Source organism: Brassica rapa, chromosome A01, assembly GCF_000309985.2.
Source record: "Brassica rapa cultivar Chiifu-401-42 chromosome A01, CAAS_Brap_v3.01, whole genome shotgun sequence".
Lineage (NCBI taxonomy): Eukaryota > Viridiplantae > Streptophyta > Magnoliopsida > Brassicales > Brassicaceae > Brassica > Brassica rapa.
Genome location: NC_024795.2, coordinates 9,968,484 through 9,990,887, shown reverse-complemented (window position 1 = coordinate 9,990,887; position 22,404 = coordinate 9,968,484). Strand labels below are relative to the sequence as shown.

Here is a 22,404-nt window from a genome sequence, read left to right as displayed (position 1 = left end):
CTCGAAAGTATAAGTAATGTCGTATACGGTATTGAAAGATGGCGTGCATGTAGAGAGTCGGGCGGACCTACGTTAGAGGAAGGGGTGTCATCTGACACAAGTTAAATGTTATATTTTGTGTTTGTAACACGAACAATGAAAACTTTTGTAGCTGATTTGGTCAATTTCCATAATATCTGACACACCCTACCCTAGTTCGACCCAGCCTTCATACATATTTTTTGTTTGTTTTCTTTTCTATAAAAATTATGTTGGGCTTTGACACCCCTTAAAATCAAATCTGGGTCCGCCACCATTACCTCTAGTCATGTTAACGAACATTTTTGGTATTGAACATGTGAACAATAGAAAACTTAAATACTGAAACCGTGAAACCGTTTACAGAAAAGTTGTAACATATAAACAAACTAGGATCGGCCCGCCCTACGGGCGGAATATGATCTACGTATAATATATCGACGTATATTTTATAAATTATAATTGTATGTATATTATATAACAAACTGGTAGATAATTACATTTTAGTGTCTGTGTCTTTTAGGAAATTTGCGTTTTCTTTGGTCCTTTTTATTGTTTTGGGCATAATTTTTATGTTTTTTTCAATTACATTTTAGTAGATAATCACAATTCGTAGGATTAATATAGAATTCAATTATCGATTCTACGAATAATGAGGTTATGGGTCTTGTTATTGCATTTCCTAAGAATGGTTTAGGCTGTTAAGTTGAGGATATTTTAACGCTATACGAAATCCAAAAATAGTCTTTATAGTAGTTAGTTTTTTGTTTTCAAGACTTTTATTTTTAAATACGTAAATGTTCTTTATCACAACAACGATTACATATATTCTGTAAAGTTAGAGGTGTTCAATCAGAATATCAGTTTGGTTTTTGTTTGTTTTTTTGGCTTCTCGATATTTCGGTATATAAAAACAATTTCCACATTAAAATCATATTTATTTTGGTTTGACTCGGTTTTTATATAATCGGTTTTTGATTTATTTGGTTTTAATCCAAAAAATCATAAATATATATACATATATATATATATGTATTTTATAATTTATTATAAATTTTACTTTATTTGATTAAAACACGAAGATATTTAAGAATTTGAATAGACTATTTTTTACTATTTAAAATAATTAGTAACTATATTAAGTTAATAATAATAATAATAGTTTTTATAGAATAAAATAAGAAAATAAGAAATTCATAATATTATTAAATAACTAAATATTAGCACAAATTGTTTGCAAAAAATTAAAAATTAGGTATTGATTAAATAATTTTTTTAATAAAATTCAAATAAAATATTAAATTACTAAAATCAACATTATAAGTATGAAGATCATATTCGTAAAATAAAATATAAGAAAATTGTATATATTATTAATTATATTATATAATTTACATATAATTGTACTACTATTTTTTAATTGACCAGTTTATTTGGTTTATTCGGTCTGATCGGTTTATATACCAAACCATATACATATATCGCAGTTTCTTAAAAATAACATTCATTCGCTATTTTCGGTATTACTAAATCCAAACCATTTTCTCTATTTCGGTTCTGTTTTGTTTTAATTGGTTTGGATTTACTGGATTGAATACTCTTATAAAGTTTATATGGTTTGAAGGTAACGTTTTGTTTTTGTGTTTTGTGATAAGCTGTATAATTTATTTATTATTGCAGAGTACATATAATACAAAATTGGTCATAGTTTTGTATTTTTGTTTTTTTATTCACCTGATGGTCTTTTTTTAGTTAGTTAGTGAATTATAGTTTTTTTAGTGTTATTGGGCCTAATTTCCCTATTTATAATTGGTTGTTAATAAGCGTCCTAACTTATCTTCCATTATATATTTTTTAACTATTAGAATGAGAGTTTTAGTGCTCTGAAACGAAAGTAGAGTTTCATATAAAAATAATTGAAGTAGCATTCGGTGAGTGTCGCAAAACAGAGCTAATCTTTTTTCTTTTTGATTCCAGAGGCTTAACAGAGCTAGTCTTATTGATTCCAAAATACAAAACCGAAACAGTCACGTCTTTGATCTTCCAGAATCATCCCACTGCCTTCAGATCATGTTGTTGTCAAATGTAAGGCATCACCGTGATTTCCACGCAATCTAGATGAAACCACTCCAAGAGTTTTAGATGCTGCAACGACTGAAGGAAAAAGCTCTCAAGCTTTGACCTGAAATTTATGAAAAAAATATTATATGAGACAAAAAAGCAAACCACCTGTGTAGAATCTACATCAAATTACTCACAGAGTCCATGAGCATCTCCACAAGTGTCTCTGCATTAGTGAAAACAATGCAAGAAGATCTATTACTTCCACTCTAAGGTTGTGGTTCTTTCCTCCACGACTACTCAATCTTGGGAATGCATTCTCATAGCTTTTGAGACTGAGAACGTCTAGGCATCCATCTGTTTTGATCCACAGAGGCTCATTAGTTTGTGTAAGCCTAAGCAATTCTTTCATAGCGGTCACATCAATGTTAATCGTCAGAGACTTATCCATGTCTGAGATAACCAATATACGGTAAATTCGAGGCAGTCATTGAAGAACAACTTCCTGGAAGAAGATTAAAATCAAGCAAAAGACCATTGTGGAGTAACTGTAATGGAGAAACGTGCATCTGGTTTAGTAGTGGTGGGAGATGAAAAAATGGCCTCTCATGATTTAGCTGCAATGCTTGAAACCCTCTCAAGCTGCCAAAAAAGATGTTAGTGGAAGTTTAATCTCTAAGATCAATCACAATGCATGAAAGAGGTTTCATAAAGAAAACGCTAAAACCTCTTCTCTAAGCTGTGCAGTTTCAACTGAAGCTTCTGTTCATCAAAGCTAAGTTGCATCATCTGTTTCTCATCTGAATGTCAGACACTCATCGAAAGCCCTGCAAACAAAATCATAAGACAACATAAAGAAAGAACTGGAGAGAATATTTGAGTAGAGAATAAGAGAGAATACGTTTCAAGCCGTTGGATCTGGTGAGGTGAGTAGAAAAACGATTCTTCTTCATTGTCTTCTTGAGCGCACCTCCTCTTCACATTCGGACCTTCCAAAAGCAAGACGTATTGGGAGGATTGATTGAAGGATCTTTTATGGGCATCTTGATCGTCCGATGAATTGTGAGAACGATCAGAATAAGAAGCACTAAACTGAAAATAAGTTTTTAGTATTGTCAGGAGTTGTGAGAATGATGTTATCAGGGATGAAAGCTGTCCTTTTTATAGATGGAGATCCACCGTCTAGAAGAGATATAAGATCCCAAACATTGAATGTTTTATCTTGCTGAGTTAAGAAGGCTGTTAAAGCAATGATTCAATGAATCAGGTAACGTTCTAAAGTAGAGGAAGGATCATAAGATGAAACGACAATCGAACCGGACACATAGATTTTGCATGACGATTCATCTCACTCAACCTCCTGAAACTCCATTGATGGCTTAGGTTGTCAAGGCTGAAGAAGACGATGAACCCTAGTTTTAGAAATCGACATGGCGAAGATCTTGGTCTCTTTGTTTTAAGCTGGGCTGGCAAGCTTATATTTTCTATTGAAACAAAAGCCCAATACATAAAAACCTTGTATTGTATTTCATTTAAATGAAGTTTTGCGTTTTAAGAAAACGTGACACGTGTCAACAGGAGAGGCTTCGAATTGATGAGCTGGAATCCTAGGTGGCACACCCAGGAGAGAGATGGAAAGCCTATTTTATATATAAAGATATGAAACAATTCGTACGTAGAGAAATCAAATCAGTGTACGGTCGAGGATATAAATACATGAGTACTGACTCCATCTCCTCTCTCTTTATTGAGGTAGATGTTAGCACAACCAAATTAAGGATATTTATTAATTTACCGCAAGTATTTTAAATTTTAGCCACCCTGTGAGTCCTGTCTTCTCAAGCTACTCTGTTCTCTTTTAATTACACTTACTTTACTCTCTGTTGAAACGTTTGGAGACTAATTAAACTCCTCTTTCAACATAGTCAAGTCATTTGCCCAAAAACATAGTTCAAACTAGGAGCTACTGTCTATTTTCTCTGTACTTACACATTGTTTCTCCCCATAGATTTGGTATAAAAGCTAAATGATCACAAAATAATTTACTTTCGTAGAAAACGTGTATCAACAAAACATGAAATAATATTAAATTATAATTTTTATGTGTTTAACATTTTGTCACTTATTTTTTTCATTCACAGCTCTCATAATGCTAGCATAGCTTTTCTAGTTTGTAAACAAATGATTTTTTTCATTCACAGCTCTCATAATGCTAGCATAGCTTTTCTAGTTTGTAAACAAATGATTTTTTATTAAACAGAAAATAAACCCATCTTAGACCATCTCCAACAATAGATATGGTTTTAGAGTTCTAAATCATTTTTTAATTGAAAATAATCAAATTAAAATTTTTAGATACTTGTTTAGTTTTAACCCCTCCAATGATAGAACCAATTAAAGGTTCTAAGTTTTAAAAATTTGAAAACTTGTAATAATAGATTACTAGCATGACACTATAATTAAAAAAACGTATAATTATTGAATTACATAAAATTTAAATTAATTTGACATAAATTACATAAAATTTAAATTAACTTGACATAAAAACATATAACATAGATTGAGAAATCATAAACAAAATTACAATTCTAAAGACAACTGAACACAAAGATAAAGTAACATGAATACAATTCCCATGTCAATTACATCCTCTCTCCATTAGCTTAACTAGATTCTTATTGAGTATACACCATCAGTTGTTCATCATCCCCTGTTTTCAACACATAGTCAAACATCAAAGTAGGGTAAGGCCACTTTGAATAAGACTGCCACCAAGCTTTTGGTTGACTTTTTTTTTTATCACAAGGTTTTTGCTTGGCTATTAATCTAATTTTACTGAGTTTCCCATATTTGTTTTACCATTCAGAAAGTTCGTGAGTGTTCGCACTACAGAGAACCAACTCGAGTAGGATTTGTTTATTTGCGCCATATTTTCAACGTTTGCTGCAATATTTGATTCACATTAACCTGATTGAACACACTCACAAGTCATTGTCCAAAAAGGAAAAAAATGAATACACTCTCAAGTCTCAACTATAACGTCGACCTTATGCCAACCGTGAACCATACTGCCGTAGCCTTATGGTCCGCATCAAATACTCCAATTGCGTAAGTAACTTTAATTTTCGAAAAGTTTCACGAGACATGTACAAATAACACCATTAATAACCTGGTTTTGAGGTCCCCAAGCTTCTTTACCATTAAGACAAAAGCAAGTTGGACCGCACGTATAACCAACAAGAAATAAATTCAAGAAACGTCATGGTTCTTCAAAATTTAATAAAAAGAATACTACTATTTTAAAGCTACGGTCTGATTTTAACAACTTTTTGTGGGGGGTGGGGCTAACATTAAATAGTATGTCGTCCTAGATTAGAAACCTCTCCAACAAAGCCCACTCTCTCTTTCTCTCTAGATACATGATATAATAAAAGAGTTTGCCACCTCTCTTTCTCTGCTCTCTCTTCAGTTTCTCATACTTTCCTCTTCCACCTCCATTGATGGATTCAACGTATCGACGTCAGCGTCACAACTCTGAAGGTCCATCTCATATAATGTGTTTGATTAGCTTATTATATATGCATGCTCTTTCTTCGTAACCATATTTTATTTTCTTTGGACATAGTCATCGTGTTTAGCTGAAGTTCATGTTATCATATATTATATTGCCCTAATAAACCAGACTCTTCGTAGCCTTAACTATCACATATATGTAGTTACGCGATTGTGAATAAACACACCAATAACAGACTTCGTAGCCTTTTATTATATATATAGCCCTAATTGTATTTACGTGAATGTGAAATAAGTATTTACGAGCAGAGATGAGATCAAGAAGGACATGAGATTATTACAAAAGTAGCGATTAGCAAAAGAGAATGTAAAAATATTGGAGCAAAAAGTAAAAGTTTTGTGTTGTTTTTGATAAATGCAGAAGTGTGTAGCGTAAAGTGGGATTTCATCAAAATGAGCCAACAGGAGGAAGATCTCATCTTAAGAATGTACAGACTCGTAGGCGATAGGTACGTATCTTCTTTTAATGTCTTTCTCTCCCAAAATTAGATGTAACGACTTTACCACAAAACATGTGACATAGGAATGTACTTATATTCTTACGCTTACCATCGCCTGATGATCTGTTGAACAAAACAAAATAAAAAAAATAACCATCGCCTGATGATGAAGAAAATCGTTCTTGTCGTTTCAGAGTGCTTTTTGAATCACCGTCGCCTTCTGGTCTAAGTGTCCTTGCTCTCTCTTAGGCCTACTTGATCTTTCAATTGCTGCTTCATGTTCTTGTTCTAATTAATTAGTTATAGTTTGTACGTAGTTTCATTAATTAGGAACTACTAGACCTAAGTTTTAGTGTCTAGGTGTTTTTTTTTTGAACTTTTTGCGACGCTTAGGGACTTCTTAGCTTAATAAGCAGAATGGGATCCAAGCTAATCACTTGTATCAAACATTTTATTATTTACTTATGTATTTCCATTCTTAGAGAAAAAATGTTTTCTTGCAAAATACCAGGTGGGAAATAATAGCGGGAAGAGTACCGGGAAGAAAAGCTGTGGAGATAGAGAGATATTGGATCATGAGAAACAGCACACATTTCTTGCCTCCATCTTCCAAATTTTAACCTCCTTCTTGGGCTGTGCCTCCCATGTTTGTTTTAAGTATTATATTTTCATTTCCAAAACTAAAAACTAGATGAGGAAATTATGTGTGAGTCAATGCGTGTTGGTGGCTTTGGCCTTTAGACCATCTCCAATTTGGAATAAAAAAAAACAACATTCCTCTATATTCTACCTTATTATATAGTAATTTCTATTATAGAGTTAACCATTGGAGCAAAACCAACTCTATAATAAGGTTACTCTATTTTATAGTAAAAATTATAGAGGAGATTATAGAACACCATTGAAAATGCTCTTACCTAATCTCATCAAACCGGATTAAATGCTCGGAATTTAATAACAGAACAAATCTATGTATCTGTAGAAGTTTCTGTGACTTAAGTTGAACTTACACAACTTTCTTTGAGCCGGGGCTAACACTGATACTCAGTGTTGCTTTGAGAGTATTTTTGCCTTAGGTCAACACAACTAGTTTGATTGTTGTGCAAGGTTTACTGTTATTTCTTCAAAAATTAAATCTAGATTATGAAATAGATAGCATGAGAGCTATATAGCTTATGCTGGTGGCTTTGCTCTCACTATTTAAATTTAAACCGAATTAGAAGAAAGATCGAACCAAGAAAACCGGATTAAACCAGTATTTTAGCTGAACAAAATTCCGGCTCAAAATGTGAGAAAACAAGGGTTGGTCATTGTTGGAGGACTGACCCTGTTTTAACTTATTAATATGTTGTTACAAAAGTTGCTATAACCTAAAGCCGTATCCACATTCACGTGTAAGATTGTCTAGTGACTGTGTTGGGGTCATGATGAAGCGTATTGGCGATGCAGAACATACTTGACCACTTCGTAGAAGGAAACCACTATCCCTACCGATGGTCCTGCACGAGCCACCCTTGGTCCCATTCCCGTGAACAGTCCTCTCATCCCTCCATCCCTGTGTGTAGTATTATATATTGTTATGTCTCATTTCGATGCAAACGTAGAGCTATTAGCACATTAAAAATGCAATCTTTCTCATACATACCTCCAAACCTCTATTAGTGTCTGTCGTGTAGTCATTCTCATTGCCCTACTAGGGTCCTTCTGAATTTATGAAAAAGGCGAAGATATAAGTAAATGGTAATCAAAACCAAATAGACAAAGCTATATGGAGGAAGAGGTTGCGAATCAAAACCAAACCTCTATCTGTCTTCTTGTTTTTGCAACGTCAAAAGGACAAGTAGTAGCGGCAGCAATAGTTCCAGCTACAAAACCAGCGGAGAAGTTTGCACCGAGAATGCCAAGAGCGTTTGTATCGTTGCCCACAATCCCAAGAAGCCTCCTTCTCATCTGCAAACAAGAGAGTAGCTCAAACTTTCAGTTTCTCGTTTGAAGTATTCTAGCACAAATTGCGTTGCAATCATCTCTCTAATTGTAAAATGTTTTTAAGACAATGTCAAAAGAGTTACTGGCTCGAGAGTTGCCCAGCAGATTGCTGAGAATGGAACATCACGGGCAAGCTGTGCACCCAAGCCTCTCCACAGAACACGATAATTGTGCACTGTCAAAGGGAACACGTATAACAAAGACTCAATAATAATAAAAAAAAAAAGATCATCGCTTTTGGTGTCAATCTGAAGATGCATGAATCTTAGTGTTGTGATTGTCAATGAAGTTGAACTGATCATATAATGAGTTAAAAACTGAAAAACATGAGTTCAAGGATGTCAAATTATTAGCCAAATTCTAAAGCTTGAGAAGAAGAAAGAAGCAACTTACAACTATTTTGAAGGTTATTTGCTGTCCTGACTTCAGAGACTACACCAACCAGTGTTTTAACAACTCCCGGAGGCTTTAAACCAGCTTTAGCTTCTTTGAATGCCTAATTAAAAAAAAACAGAGTAAACAGAAAATGAATAGCAAGTCACAAAGAGGTACTCCCAAAAGATCTCACTGCAAAAACAGCACACATTCAGAGCTACAGAGACAAAACAATACCTGCATACGTGTTCTAGCAAGTTCAACTGGATAGCAGACTGTACAAGCTAGGGACCGTGCCAAAGACCCTGCCACAAGAGGCACAAACATTGTCGTCGCAGGCGCATTCTCCCGAGATAACTCTTCCAAACGGTTGCGGAACAAATCGTAGAAAGGGAGATAAATTCCAACCTGTCACGAAACTTGAGAGTTCACTGATCCGTGTAGTCTACCAAATGTAAATAGGAGAGCATACCATGGGCACAGCTAGAGCAAGACCAGCGTTAGTCCCTCTCCACAGGCGTGCCATGCCCTCCTGTATCACCTTTGCATTAGTGAATAGAGAGAGAAATAGGACTAACTCTAGCAGAAAAAATAAAATAAAAAGTTCTTGTGGCAAACACACCTGTCGTATGATCTTGGTGAAGACATCAAACGTTCCTTTGTACTGGAAACAATCAGGCGGGCAAATAGAGACGGTACCATGAACACCAGCGCGTGAACATGAAGGAGAGCATCTCAAATCTGTAAACATCTGAACCACCCATAAAGAAACCATTATTACATGGTGGTGAATGAAGACAAAAGTATTCTCCTCTAAACAACTGTCCCACACAAAATAAAGGAGGATTCAGACAGATACCATGTTTGGTCCAAAGAACGCCATGCGACCAATGGCGTCACTGAGTGGGTGCGAGTAAGAAACTCCAGCAGCTTGAGCTTGCAACCGAGTCTGATAACATATCACAACAGAGACATTAAAGCAAATAACTTTCCGGCGGTTTAGGAAATAACATCAAACAAAGAACCTACCTTGACGACGTCGAGAGGATTTAGAATAACGGCGGACAAAAACGCAGCTCCGGCGGCGGAGAAAACTCTTTCCGTCAACCCTAGCTTTTCCACCGTCGAGCCCTTCTCCAACTGAGACCGGGAAACTACTTGCAGCCCTACGTTTCCATATCCTCTGACATCTACTGCTCCGGTTGTAGAACCTATGATCGGAAAATCACGTCTTTCAGTTTCCGCCGGAGACGACGACGACGGCATTCCGGAAGCGATCCAGAGATTCTCCGGGCGCTCTGCCTCAACCATTTAGCTTCTTCTCAATCTACCGGAGAAACCCAAAAAATTCTCGATCAATCAAAACCTCGATCGAATCTCTGGTTTTGAATAAGAAATATTTATTTTTTTTCCAGAGAAAAAAGGTTTGGTTTTTTCCAGATTACTTGGAGAGGAGGAGAGAGGAACACTGAAGACTTCAGTGGGTAGCCAGACAGACAACTAATGCTTAACGCGCGCGTTTTGGAAGGTTCTACAGATTACTTAACCGTGCAATCGAACCGGACATACTGATCCGTCTAGCTCCAATCCAATTGGTTAACCTACTGATTTATTATATTAAGAACCGAAGAATGAGATCGACCTCAAATCAATCGAAACTGTCCTTTTTATGTGTTACGGGAAAAACTTGTGCGGTATAAAATGTTGTGTGTTTTGGAGATGTTGCAAGCTAGGAATAAGGGTTTAGTGGAGGATGTAGGCGAAACCGAATCGGTCTTAGGCTCTTACGCTGAGTCAAACGAAGGTAGGCCACTGAATTAGAGAACTGACTTGGGCTCCACAACATATAACACTTTTGCTATGACTGGCTATTAGTTGGAAGTTTTAAATATTTGTGGTGAAGAGGCATGAAGAGTGGCGTCTCACGTGTCAAATAGTCCACCAAATACGCTCGCATTTGGTTTGCCGACTCAAGCCATGTATTATCTCTTTTCCCACCTATTTTCTTTGTTTTTTATTTAATATTTTTACAAATAAACATATTCATAGTCAGGGGCGGTCCTTGAATAAAAAGGGCCTGAAACAAAACCAAAATAGGGGCCCCACATTTATATTGCAAAGGTATAAAATATAAGCAAAAAATGATAAATTAGAAGAAATAGAAAAACTTTTGAATCTACGGAGAGATAAAGAATAAAATAAAAAATAAAAATTTATAGAAAGTTAAGATTTATTTATGTCAAACGCAGATCTTCCGATAATTTTGAGTTTTTATTAGTGTATTTTTCTTTTTTTTCAATATAATGTACAAGTAAATGCTAATTATATAAAAAAAAAAATTTAAATGAAGACTTTGAAAGTGGGGGCCCTAGGTCCATGTTTCACCATGCTGTCCTCGAGGACGCCCCTGTTCATAGTTTCACGTACTTACATATATATAACTCATGTCAAAGTGTATAATATTGTTCTCGGGCTGGACAAATTATTTGTTAAATTTAATACGATCATTATTCATTTCGATTTGATCCAAAAATTTTGAATATCCGTAAAAAATTGAATCAAAGAAAATAGTAAAATGTGATATCTATAAAAAATGAAACAAATCATAAATATTATTGTAAAAAATCTGGATATCCCGATTCAAACCGTATATTACTAGTTATTGCAAACTATTATATGTATACATATTTTATGATAAAATTTGGTTAATTTTTTGTTTTAATTTGTTTTTTTTTCAAAATTTTGTTTTGGGTTATTGCATATCCAATTTAATTTTTATACTAAGTCAAATGTAACATATGAGTTTTCTTATTAAGCTTGTTAATATAGATTTTGCTTTATAATTTATGTTAAAATTTGTGTTAGTTTATTAGTATGATATTATTATTTAAATTTAAATTGATATTTTAAAATATTTTATTTAATTTTAATGTTATATTTTTTTCATTTTTAATATAATTGGCGGAACGAATAGAATAATCCGCGAATATTTAAAAAATCTGGATCAAATCAAATCAGAAATATAGATATTTGTATGGGATAAAACGGATCACGGATGCTACAAATTTTTCGGATATCTGCTTCGTGCCCATGTGATCCATCCAACTAAAAACTCTAAACTATTTTGAAAATAACCGAACAAGCAACTAGAGATTCCATTTCTCATCTCAGATTGATTCTTGATTAATGATCACTATTAGAATATATAGAGAACAATAGGCTATAGACTACATAATCCCAGTAACCACATTTACTGTTATAAAGTTTGACTGGTTGGAGCTGTGGCTCTATATTTCTTGTTTTAAAATTTATGCTTTAGATTTTTAGTGGTGGTTTTGAATTTGTATTTCTGTAGATTTTTCTAAAACACTGAATAAAAACTCTAGAAAAATTGAATCCTAAAAATATTTTTTTTTATAATGTTTTGGTTTTAGATTCAATTTTAAGCTAAAGCATGATAATTTCAAAAGAAGGTTGTAGAAATAAAATTAAATGTCTACATTTTTTACAGACTCTTCCAGTTTACCTCCATAGGCATCTCATGTCTCCACTAATCACATTTTGTAAAACTTCTGATAAGAGGGCGATTTGCAGATATCATTTCATGAGTAGTGCTATTGTGCTAAACGTGTAAGTATTAACAAAAGCGAAAAATGAAAATATTTGAAGTAGTGATGCACTGATATCATTATCATTTCATTTAATCACATTACTAACTATTATTAATTAGTAAGAAAAAGTTGGTCAGAAAACTGAACAAGGTCACTATTTCAATTACTATATATTGTATCTAGAAACCATATTGAGTGAAATATGAAGAATTTTTCTTTCTAAGAATAATTTCCTAGTTTCTTGTTTAGCTATTTTCTTATGAAAATGAACGTTGAAATAACGATCAAATTGAATGAAATAACGCTAACAATAAAAACAAGAGGAAAAAAACAAAGGTTATACTTCAGAGGTGGTTTAATAGGGAAGGCAGTCAGTGTATGAGCCTGCTCTAACTCTAGTAATCATTGTTCTAAAATACGCTATTCGGTCTTTATGTGGTGACGTAGTGCCTAACACCAAACTGTATACGCGGACGTCTAAACAGACCTATGCAGATATATACTTTAATGTATAATATTATATTTAGTTATATAATATTACTATTTATCTATATAAATATACTTATAAGTTATAACTAGTATTATAATCAAATATTATGTATACTAAAATAATATAAGAGTTTTGAATAATATATATGCTAGAAATGCAAGCACAAAATTAATAATATTTTAGAATTTTAGAATAAAAATAGTTCTTTTATAGAATCAATATAGTTAAAATAGTTATAATGTGAATAAATATAAATAAAATAAAACAATTTCTAATTTTAAAAATTTAAAGAAATAAAGCAAATCAAAGTGAGAGCAAAAGACTAGGTTTTTTTGTGGCTAGAGAACCAGAAAAAACTATGAACTGACCGTGAATTATGAGTTAGGGTTTTCTATTTTATTTTAAAACTTAAGTTACAGTTTTAGTGTATATGATAAATTTCATAACTTTAATAAGTAAACCATGAATTATGAGTTAGGGTTTTCTATTTTATTTTAAAATTTTAGTTACAGTTTTAGTGTATATGATAAATTTCATAACTTTAATAAGTAAACATAAGCGCATACAGTTCCAAAAAAACACAGAGGCGCATATACAGTGACAATATGCGGAGTACGCGGACTATGCGGCCGAATATACACCCGAACTTTAACAAACAGCATAACATGCCGCATGTTTTCGGTACGTTAAGTAGCCGCATATTGTATACGCACCGTATAGGCATCCTCACATGGCGTATTTTGGAACATTGCTAGTAATATTAGAGATCTTGATTCCAAAGATTTGCATATTTGATCAAGATTTGGATAGAATAAAAACACACATTTCTACTTCTCTAGTTAAAATATACAAACATAAATGTGTGCAGGTTTTAATGTTTTAGTCAAAAAGTTCTTAGATACAATACTAATTAATTATAGGGTCCTAAGATATTTTTTTTGTCCAAAGGCCCTTAATAATATTGAGCCCACTAACAATATTAAACTGATCTTGGGCATACTTCAACCAGTCAAAACTCTCTACCAATGTTCTAAAATATGCCCGTATACACTTACGCGGCTACTTAACGTACCGAAAACATCATGTGCGGCATGTTATGCTGTTTGTTAAAGTCTGGGTGTATATTCGGCCGCATAGTCCGCGTACTCCGCATATTGTCACTGTATATGTGCCTCTGTTATTTTGGAACTGTATGCGCTTATGTTTACTTATTAAAGTTATGAAGTTTATCATATACACTAAAACTGTAACGAAAGTTTTAAAATAAAACAGAAAGTCCTAACTCATAATTCACAGCCAGTTCATAGTTTTCTCTGGTTCTGTAGCCATAAAAAAAAACCTAGTCTTTTGCTCTCATTTTGATTTGCTTTATTTCTTTAAATTTTTAAAATTAGAAATTGTTTTATTTTATTTATATTTATTCACATTATAACTATTATAACTATTTTAACTATATTGATTCTATAAAAGAACTATTTTTATTCTAAAATTCTAAAATATTATTAATTTTGTGTTTGCATTTCTAGCATATATATTTATTCAAAACTCTTATATTATTTTAGTGTACATAATATTTGATTACGATACTAGTTATAACTTATAAGTATATTTATATAGATAAATAGTAATATTATATAACTAAATATAATATTATATATTAAAGTATATATCTGCATAGGTCCGTTCAGGCGTCCGAGTATACAGTTAAGCAGTTAGGCGTTAGGCACTACGTCACCGCAAAGAGAGCGAATAGCGTATTTTAGAACAATGCTGTCTACAAATTTAAACAACAAAATGGTAACCCCACAAAGCTCCATTACCATAAATCCATAATTGACTTCCAACAAAATGTCCATTGGTTTTTTTTTGGTCAAAAATGTCCATTGGTTTATAGAAATTACAACAGCAACAAATGAAGAGGGAAACGACAAAATATACTTTTGAAATGTCCATTGTCCATTGCCTCCTCCTGTCAGTTGATCTTCTTTACTCAAAATAGCTAATATACTTTTGACTATGGTCGACAAAACGATCTAAGTTGAAGATTTTATTTTGTCACTATGTAAATTGTTTAAATTTACAAGAAAACACTAAAAAGTACCAAATGAATTTTTTTTAAAAATATCTTCATGAAGTATCTAATTTTTATTGTATTTGTCATGAAACATAAAACATTATGTATCTACATTTTATTATGAAAAGATGATCAAATGGCATTTTGCAGAATTCCAGAAATAATTAATTATTCCAAATTATAAAATTAACGGAAATTCAGAAAACAGAGAAAAGCATAGACTAAATGACATCACTATACGTAAAAGAACGAATTGATCATCTTCTTGAATATGAAAATGACTCCTTCCCATTTGGGAAGCTTCTCCATACTATTTGCCTTTGAAAGATTATTCTTAGAGTCGTCATCATACCATTTGGGCTATAGATTCTGCTTCAAGACTCTCAGAAACATATGCTAAAGATTTGAGATTGCATTGAATCAGAGCCTCCACGAAGAAGCAAGTTTCTTCCTTTGTGTTACCCTCAGGCACGTCCACCACAAACGACTCTATGACCAATGTCCCTGCTTTTGCTTCTATGGTCTCCGGATGTAACGAAATGACTGAAGAATAGTTCTGGTTTTAGATAAGACCAAACAAAAACAACAGATTAGGTTTATAAAAGAAAAATATCGTCACGTTTTCAAGACTTTTTACCTTGAGTCTGTGATCGCCACCGACGATTCTGATGCTGAGGACATGTTGGTTGTCGTCGAGAAACTCTAATATCTCGGTGCTTTTAGTAGCGGGTAGTCCAGATCTCACATCTACTTCTCTTACTGAACCAATCTCCAGCTTCTTGTCTTTGACCACACACCCACTAATAAACGGTTTGTATTTTTGTGGTTGATCGAATCTTCTCACAAGTGACCACACCTTTTCACCGAAAAACAAACAACCAAACCATTGACACCTCAGTTCGTATTGCTAATAGATGGGAACATCTGGATCTGGTCATAACCGGAGAGAGAGAGAGAGAGAGAGAGAAATCAAGAAGAAAACAAAACAAGCTTACGAGATGAAGAGGAGCTTTGATGTGCTTAACGAGCGTCGAGCTACACTGACTCTCCAAAAGCTCACCGTGCATGTGGTGCATCTTGATGTAGTCGCTCTCCACGTTCTTTGTCTCGTCAGCGTTCATCATTTCCAGAGCAGCAGACAAGAGAAACCACACACAGAGAAAGTGACGATCACGGCAAAGAAAAGAAGGAAGGGCGCAACCAACTATCACTTCCCTCAAAATATTCTTTAACATAATCAGACTTAGCTCTCACAGATTCTTCTTATACAAGGAAGGACGCATCTAAATGTAATCTGATTGGACAAAGGTACTTGATCTAAGCTAATCTACACATGTCGGCCTATAGGATGTTCTGTTTATTGACGCATATACCCTCAGTTGCTGTTGGTGAAATTATTTTTTAATCATTTATACATTTGTGTTATTCGTAGTTCAGAGAATATTCAAGGAATATGATTTTTGCTTTTGAGTTTTTAATGGTTATCTGTTGGAAGGTGAAAAGTAATTGGTGTTAAATGGAGAGAGGATAGTTTTGTCTTTTTCTACACTTGCCATTATTAGTAAGATAATATACAAATTGGATATATTCAATTGTTTAGTAAGACTAAGAGCCACAGTTGTATGATTGTATCTTAATCCATAAATGAAGAATATGCTAAATTGAACAAATTTACTTAATAACTCAGCTAACCAATAAAATTTAGCCAAACAATTCATCATAATAAAAATAAATTTATCAAATAAGATCAATGATGAAATTTGTTTTAAATTCCTGAAAAAAAACAGAATCTAAAAAATCTTGACTGGAAGCTTTTCTCAGTTATTGTATAGTAATAAATGGATAAGATTCCAAGTTACTAAAAACTATAAATGTTTTTTTGGATATTGGCCATATTTATAAAAATATTTTAGGGATGAGATTCAAAATTTGATAAGATTCTTCTATCAGATCTAATTGTATAGTAATAAATGGATAAGATTTCAAGTTACTAAAACTATAAAATGTTTTTTTTGGAGATTTTCCTTATTTATAGAAATATTTTAGGGATGAGATTCAAAGTTTGAAAAATATTGATTGGAATCTTTTTTTCAAGTTAAAAGCTTCTCTAGTAGAATCTAAGTACACCAGATGGATAAGATTCAAGTTACTATAAAACTATTTGCCAAAAAAAGTTACTATAAACTATAATTGTAGTACAATTAAAATGCAATTATTAAAATAAACTATTTTAGATCAAATTTACTAGTATTCAGTGTTCTAAAATATGGTTTATACACCCGTCTAGGCGGCGTTTATGCGCTATACGGTAGCCAACTGTATTATTTTTATGTTATACAGTGTTTTATGCGGAGTTATATCATTCGGGTGAATAACAGTGTTTAGGCAAACATTATGCGGTCTATGCGGATGCCTAAACGGATTTTAAGCATTAATATTCAAAAAAACTATTAATATTATTATTATATTTTATTATATTTTATTAATGTTATTATTTATATTATTTTTACTTATTTTATGTATTTATATGATTGTAGATATTAGTATAATTGTTGCAAAATCATTTTAAATTTATCATCTTTATATTTTTAAAATGGCTTTAATAATCTAGGGTTGAGATTCAGAATTTGATAAGATTCTTCTATCAGATCTAATTGTATAGTAATAAATGGATAAGATTCCAAGTTACTAGAACTATAAAATGTTTTTTTGGAGATTTTCCTTATTTATAGAAATATTTTAGCGATGAGATTCAAAGTTTGAAAAATATTGATTGGAATCTTTTTCTCAAGTTAAAAGCTTCTCCAGTAGAATCTAAGTACACCAGATGGATAAGATTCAAGTTACTATAAACTATTTGCCAAAAAAAGTTACTATAAACTATAATTGTAGTATAATTAAAATGCAATTATTAAAATAAACTATTTTAAATCAAATTTACTAGTACTCGGTGTTCTAAAATACGGTCTATACGCCCGCTTAGGCGGCGTTTATGCACTATACGGTAGCCAACTGTACTGTTTTTATGTTATACAGTGTTTTATGCGTAGTTATATAATTCGGGCGAATAACAGTGTTTAGGCGGACATTATGCGGTTTATGCGGACGCCTAAACGGATTTTAAGCATTAATATTCAAAAAATAAACTATTAATATTATTATTATATTTTATTAATGTTATTATTTATATTATTTTTACTTATTTTATGTATTTATATGGTTGTAGATATTAGTATAATTGTTGCAAAATCATTTTACATTTATCATCTTTATATATTTAAAATGACTTTAATTTATAATTTAAAACTATTTATATATGTAAAACTATATACTTATACATAAAATTGGATTTAAAATATATTTATGCTCATTTTTTTTTCAAAAATAATGTATATATATTAATCTTATACATATATTCATGTAAAAGTATATATCCGTATATACCCGTTTAGACGTACGCCTATACGGCTAGGCGCTATACAATCATCCAACGCGTAATGAATGCGCTTAGGACACTGCTACTGCTTCAATATGAAAAAAGGGATTCTACTTTGCACATCTATACTATTAAAAGAGAAACATTTTAAAAAAATCTACTTAAATAAGGTTGTTGTACTCTTTCATTTTTTAGTCCAACCTATTATATATAACTAAATTTTATAAGCAACCTATTTTATAGCAACCAAATAAAAATCTCCTACATTTAAATAAAACATATTACTGTTTATTGACTTTAAATATTATAATCTAAACTGTCGACCTATAGCCTTTTAAATATGTGCGTAGGTTTTGTATGAACCATTGTTTCTATTAGTAATGTTTATATAATATGTTTGTATCGAATGATGGTATGAAATTATTATAAACCAACATTATACCTCATATAACAAGACTTTAATGAACCATGTATTAGATATCTATTATTTAAATGAGTCTGTGTTTTCATCACAAAAATATAACAAATTAGTATTTTCATCAAAGCATTTTAACAACTTACAGGTTTGGTAAAATGCTCATACCTAAGAGAGAGTTATATAAGAGTATACATATATTTGAACAAAAAAAATACATACAAAATCTTAAATAAACTAATTCATGAATTATATAGTTTAAATAAATTATCTTTTTGATATCATATGATTTTGTAACATAATAATTTACAATATTTTCAAAATATCAATTCACAAATTTTGTATATAATCCAAAGAAAAACTCGCGCTTTTAAAGCGCGGATCAAAATCTAGTATCCATATTATGTGTCTAATAATCAATTCTCTATAGTATTTGTTTTGATAAACTGTTCTTTGTAGTCTCCCACAGCTACATTGGTGGTCTTGGCGATGAGGACAATCCTGCTTTCCTCATCTCCTAGGCTCATAATCCTTGCATAGCAATTTGGCGTACACCACGCATCTCGTTTTCTATGTTTTCAAAATCTTATCCCTTTGTAGTTTGTACATTCATAATCATTCTTCAAATGACAAAAGCTAAATACGTCAACTATTATTAGATATATGCTCAAGCTATAGAACGAATATCAAACCGCTTATATTATATATATATATATATACAGTTAGACTTTTTAGAGACAGAGCATCACAAGATCTAATATATAATCAGCATATCACTTGAGTAACCTACACTACAAGTTGTTTCTCTTCCTAACCCTTACTCCTTATGCTTATTCAGACAAACCCACCCGTATAGTTCTGAAGACATTGCATTACCAAACTATTCTTCTTGCTCATCTTTAGGATCTAAACTAATAGTCCTCATTTCTGACCTCTGTTTTTTGTAAACCTTCCTGTGATCCTTGGTTGATTGTCTGCAAGAGCCTTCCTGCAAAAGCATACTGCAACCATACACCAAAAAAAACCTATAAATCAGTTTCCAACAAAACGGTACACTGGGATACATATGGTTGCAACGAACCGAGATCGCTGAATGAGTTCAACTATTTCTAGAGAGAGAGGATCAACGGCTAGCATTGGCTCTTCAACAGTCAGCTCAGGGGCTTTGAAAAGGTCACTCTCTTCTCCAAAATCATAAGAAAGAAAGATCAACACAACATGAGCTAAAACAGACCAAAAGAGTACAAAGATCACAACTCCAAACTTTGTTTCCTTCAAGTTATACTCTCTGAGTATAAAGTTTAGTTTTTTCTTTTTCTTTTTTTGCTAACAAGCATCAGCAGAACAAGACTCAACCTTTTCATCTGCCTAGAAAGACTCAATTTTGAGAAGCCAGAAACAGAGACAAACCGTTTCATCAGAGAGCTTGTAGGAACAATCTTGCATGAACCGAAACTCTAGCCCAGTTTCTGCATTCATTTTTTGATTGAGGTTTTTTTCCTGCAAGTAGAAATTGAGCAGAGAGAGTGTACAGATGAAAAGTAGAGGCCAAATGTGAATTTTGGAGCATACCTTATGAAAAAGTTCTGTACCTTTGGCTCCCCTTATTGCCTTTGTAATGTAGACAGGCCGAGCGTCATTTGTTTTTTTTTGTGTGTAAAGAATAAACATTAGTGTTAAAAAAAAAGAGAATACACATTAATGTTCAGATTAAGTAGACAATAATCAAGATGATTACTACTTTTGTAGATTAAGTAGTAGTAGTAGTTGGAGTAGGAGTAGGTGGTTGTAGTAGACACTAGAATAGACATGCAACATTCAACATTTGTCACATGAAGTTTTTTCGCTTAGTGATATGGCCATTGTCTACAACATCAGTGTTGAATGCAGCAGTCTCCGTGCACGTTATATCCTTTGTGTAATTCATTTTATTTCTATTTTATAGGCATTGATTGACAACTGATCATGGTAGATATAGAACCACCAATATGCGAGGTGTGAGCTTTCTTGTCTCAGTACTTGTTAACAGTACCAGACTCTTTACTTGGCCTAGAAGACTTTTTAAGCAAACCAATTTTGAACACATAATTAAGCAATAACCAAATAAAAGTTTTCCAGAATGGTTTATTAACCGAATCACAACTGTCTTCAACAAAACCAAAAGGCTAGATTAAATCTTAAAGCCATAACAAGATGATAGTTCAAATAAAAAAAATTAAAAAGAGAGAACAAGGAATTAAGATCAGTTAAACTTTGCATTAGAGAAGTTCATCTCGGGATGCTGAGACATAAACTTCTTCATCATATCCTGCTTCTCTATCTCATCACTCGTCGGGAGTCCCATCTGCTTCTGCCTCTGATCAAACATCATCTTCTCCACGCTGCTCCGAGTTTCCGGGTCCAAATCAGACAGTTTGCTGCTCTCTGGCTCAACCTTCTGAGTGTCAATCTCGGGTTCACCTTTCACACAGTACTTCCACCACTGCATCTGGTCCTGCTTTGTCAAGAGCACCGATACGACCTTTTGATCCTCGATGTTCCAGAAGCAGTCGTCTGGCTTGACAGCATTGAAGAACTCTCCATCGACGATGGGATCTTGTCCTTTGAGACCAACTTTCAGACGGTTCTTCTTGATCTCACAGGTGACGGAGCGTGACTTGGTGCCGCTGGGGATTGGAATGGTGACTGTGACCTCCTGGAGATTCTGTGTCCATGAGTACTTCTCAAAATCAAGACCGTTGCCTTTGTTAGGAACTGCACCAAAGGGAACATGAAGTTAGTTTACCGTATCAAAACAAGAAGTAGTTCATATGAACTTAAAGATTTAAACAAATAAAATCTACAAGACTCATCAATCAAGATCAAAGGCCTTACCAATGGGTTTCGGTTTCGCTTCCTCCTTAGGTTCCGTGGGCTTCAAGCTTTCCTTCTTTGGCTTCTCCACCTCCATGGGCTCCATCGGAGGCGCACTCTTCTTCGTCAGCTTCTTCTCAATGGGCTTCACGGTCTCCTTCTCCACCTTCTTCTTCTCTGCTTCACTTAACCTCTTCTTGGCGGCCGTCACAGCGGTGGCGATATCCTTTTCTGCCGACTCTTTCAACAGAAGGTCGCTCTCTTTCCCGATAAAGTCAAAAGCTTTCTCCAAAAACCCTAGAGGGTTTGAAGGATCAAGACTTGCCTCGAACGGCACCGAGGGTCTCTTCTCCTCTTGCATCTCAGAGATAATCGCCATTGGTTTTGGTTAAGCTCTTAGGTTTTGTTTTCTGATGTAGTCTAGAGGATTGTAAATCAGAATGAAATTTGTAATTGTTAATGAAACAGAGACTAAGGTATTTATAGGGGAAGCTATAAACGCAAAAAGGAAGGTTCGAGAAAAAAAAACAAATCATCCCTTGATTTTCCAAAATTCATATACTTTCCTTTATTCAAAGTATTTTCCTATTTATCATTGAGTTTAATAATATGTAAATTTGCTCTAAAAATAAATTATACAATTTATAATATTTTAATTGATTTTAGATGATTAAAATTTGTTTCTAGGAAAAGGAATAGGATTCTATATTTTCCTACTTTTATTTAGAATGATATTTTAATATTTGTGTGAAAACCTGTTGACACTTGACGGAAAACGAGATTTGTTGAAATCTGTTACATAAGAAAAAAGATTTGTTGAAACCTTACATAATAACAAATCTTAAGCAATTTACTGGAATTGAATACCATCATATTTTTACCTTACACTTACTTGATCATTGTTTAAGTTGGATCCTAGCACCTCCATCTTTTTATACAACACGCATATTTACTTGCGTCTGAAGTAATTATAAATGTCAAATTGGAAAGCTAAGTAACAAGTTATTCATTCCTCGTAATCACATTATCTTTTACCACTTCGATCATCTCCAAATATGAATGAATCTTAAGA

General features: G+C 33.0%; 3 protein-coding genes across 3 annotated transcripts; all 3 read right to left on the bottom strand.

The window, feature by feature from the left end:
- Positions 1-7,315: 7,315 nt before the first annotated feature.
- Positions 7,316-10,486, bottom strand: LOC103867703 (mitochondrial carrier protein MTM1). The gene is made up of 10 exons (XM_009145805.3): positions 9,483-10,486; positions 9,313-9,402; positions 9,076-9,204; positions 8,926-8,985; positions 8,691-8,861; positions 8,472-8,574; positions 8,162-8,253; positions 7,893-8,042; positions 7,738-7,796; positions 7,316-7,647 (listed from the first exon to the last, which is right to left on the bottom strand). The coding sequence occupies exons 1-10, from the start codon at positions 9,762-9,764 to the stop codon at positions 7,515-7,517; spliced, it is 1,269 nt and encodes a 422-aa protein (XP_009144053.2). The 5' UTR covers positions 9,765-10,486; the 3' UTR covers positions 7,316-7,514.
- Positions 10,487-11,224: 738 nt separating this feature from the next.
- LOC103867695 (abscisic acid receptor PYL10) lies at positions 11,225-15,922 on the bottom strand. The gene is made up of 3 exons (XM_009145796.3): positions 15,624-15,922; positions 15,266-15,484; positions 11,225-15,184 (listed from the first exon to the last, which is right to left on the bottom strand). The coding sequence occupies exons 1-3, from the start codon at positions 15,861-15,863 to the stop codon at positions 14,975-14,977; spliced, it is 669 nt and encodes a 222-aa protein (XP_009144044.1). The 5' UTR covers positions 15,864-15,922; the 3' UTR covers positions 11,225-14,974.
- A 121-nt stretch (positions 15,923-16,043) lies between these two features.
- Positions 16,044-22,172, bottom strand: LOC103867688 (protein BOBBER 2). The gene is made up of 2 exons (XM_009145790.3): positions 21,354-22,172; positions 16,044-21,233 (listed from the first exon to the last, which is right to left on the bottom strand). The coding sequence occupies exons 1-2, from the start codon at positions 21,709-21,711 to the stop codon at positions 20,722-20,724; spliced, it is 870 nt and encodes a 289-aa protein (XP_009144038.1). The 5' UTR covers positions 21,712-22,172; the 3' UTR covers positions 16,044-20,721.
- Positions 22,173-22,404: the final 232 nt, after the last annotated feature.

Coding starts and splice junctions, on each gene's coding strand:
- LOC103867703 (XM_009145805.3), bottom strand. CDS start 9,764: ATGGTTGAGGCAGAGCGCCCGGAGAATCTCTGGATCGCTTCCGGAATG. Junction 9,205..9,312: donor CGTTCTTTGGACCAAACATG/GTATCTGTCTGA, acceptor TGGGTGGTTCAG/ATGTTTACAGATTTGAGATG. Junction 8,043..8,161: donor GCTGGGCAACTCTCGAGCCA/GTAACTCTTTTG, acceptor TCTTGTTTGCAG/ATGAGAAGGAGGCTTCTTGG.
- LOC103867695 (XM_009145796.3), bottom strand. CDS start 15,863: ATGTTAAAGAATATTTTGAGGGAAGTGATAGTTGGTTGCGCCCTTCCT. Junction 15,485..15,623: donor TCAAAGCTCCTCTTCATCTC/GTAAGCTTGTTT, acceptor TTCGGTGAAAAG/GTGTGGTCACTTGTGAGAAG. Junction 15,185..15,265: donor GTGGCGATCACAGACTCAAG/GTAAAAAGTCTT, acceptor ATCTAAAACCAG/AACTATTCTTCAGTCATTTC.
- LOC103867688 (XM_009145790.3), bottom strand. CDS start 21,711: ATGGCGATTATCTCTGAGATGCAAGAGGAGAAGAGACCCTCGGTGCCG. Junction 21,234..21,353: donor AGCGAAACCGAAACCCATTG/GTAAGGCCTTTG, acceptor CCTTTGGTGCAG/TTCCTAACAAAGGCAACGGT.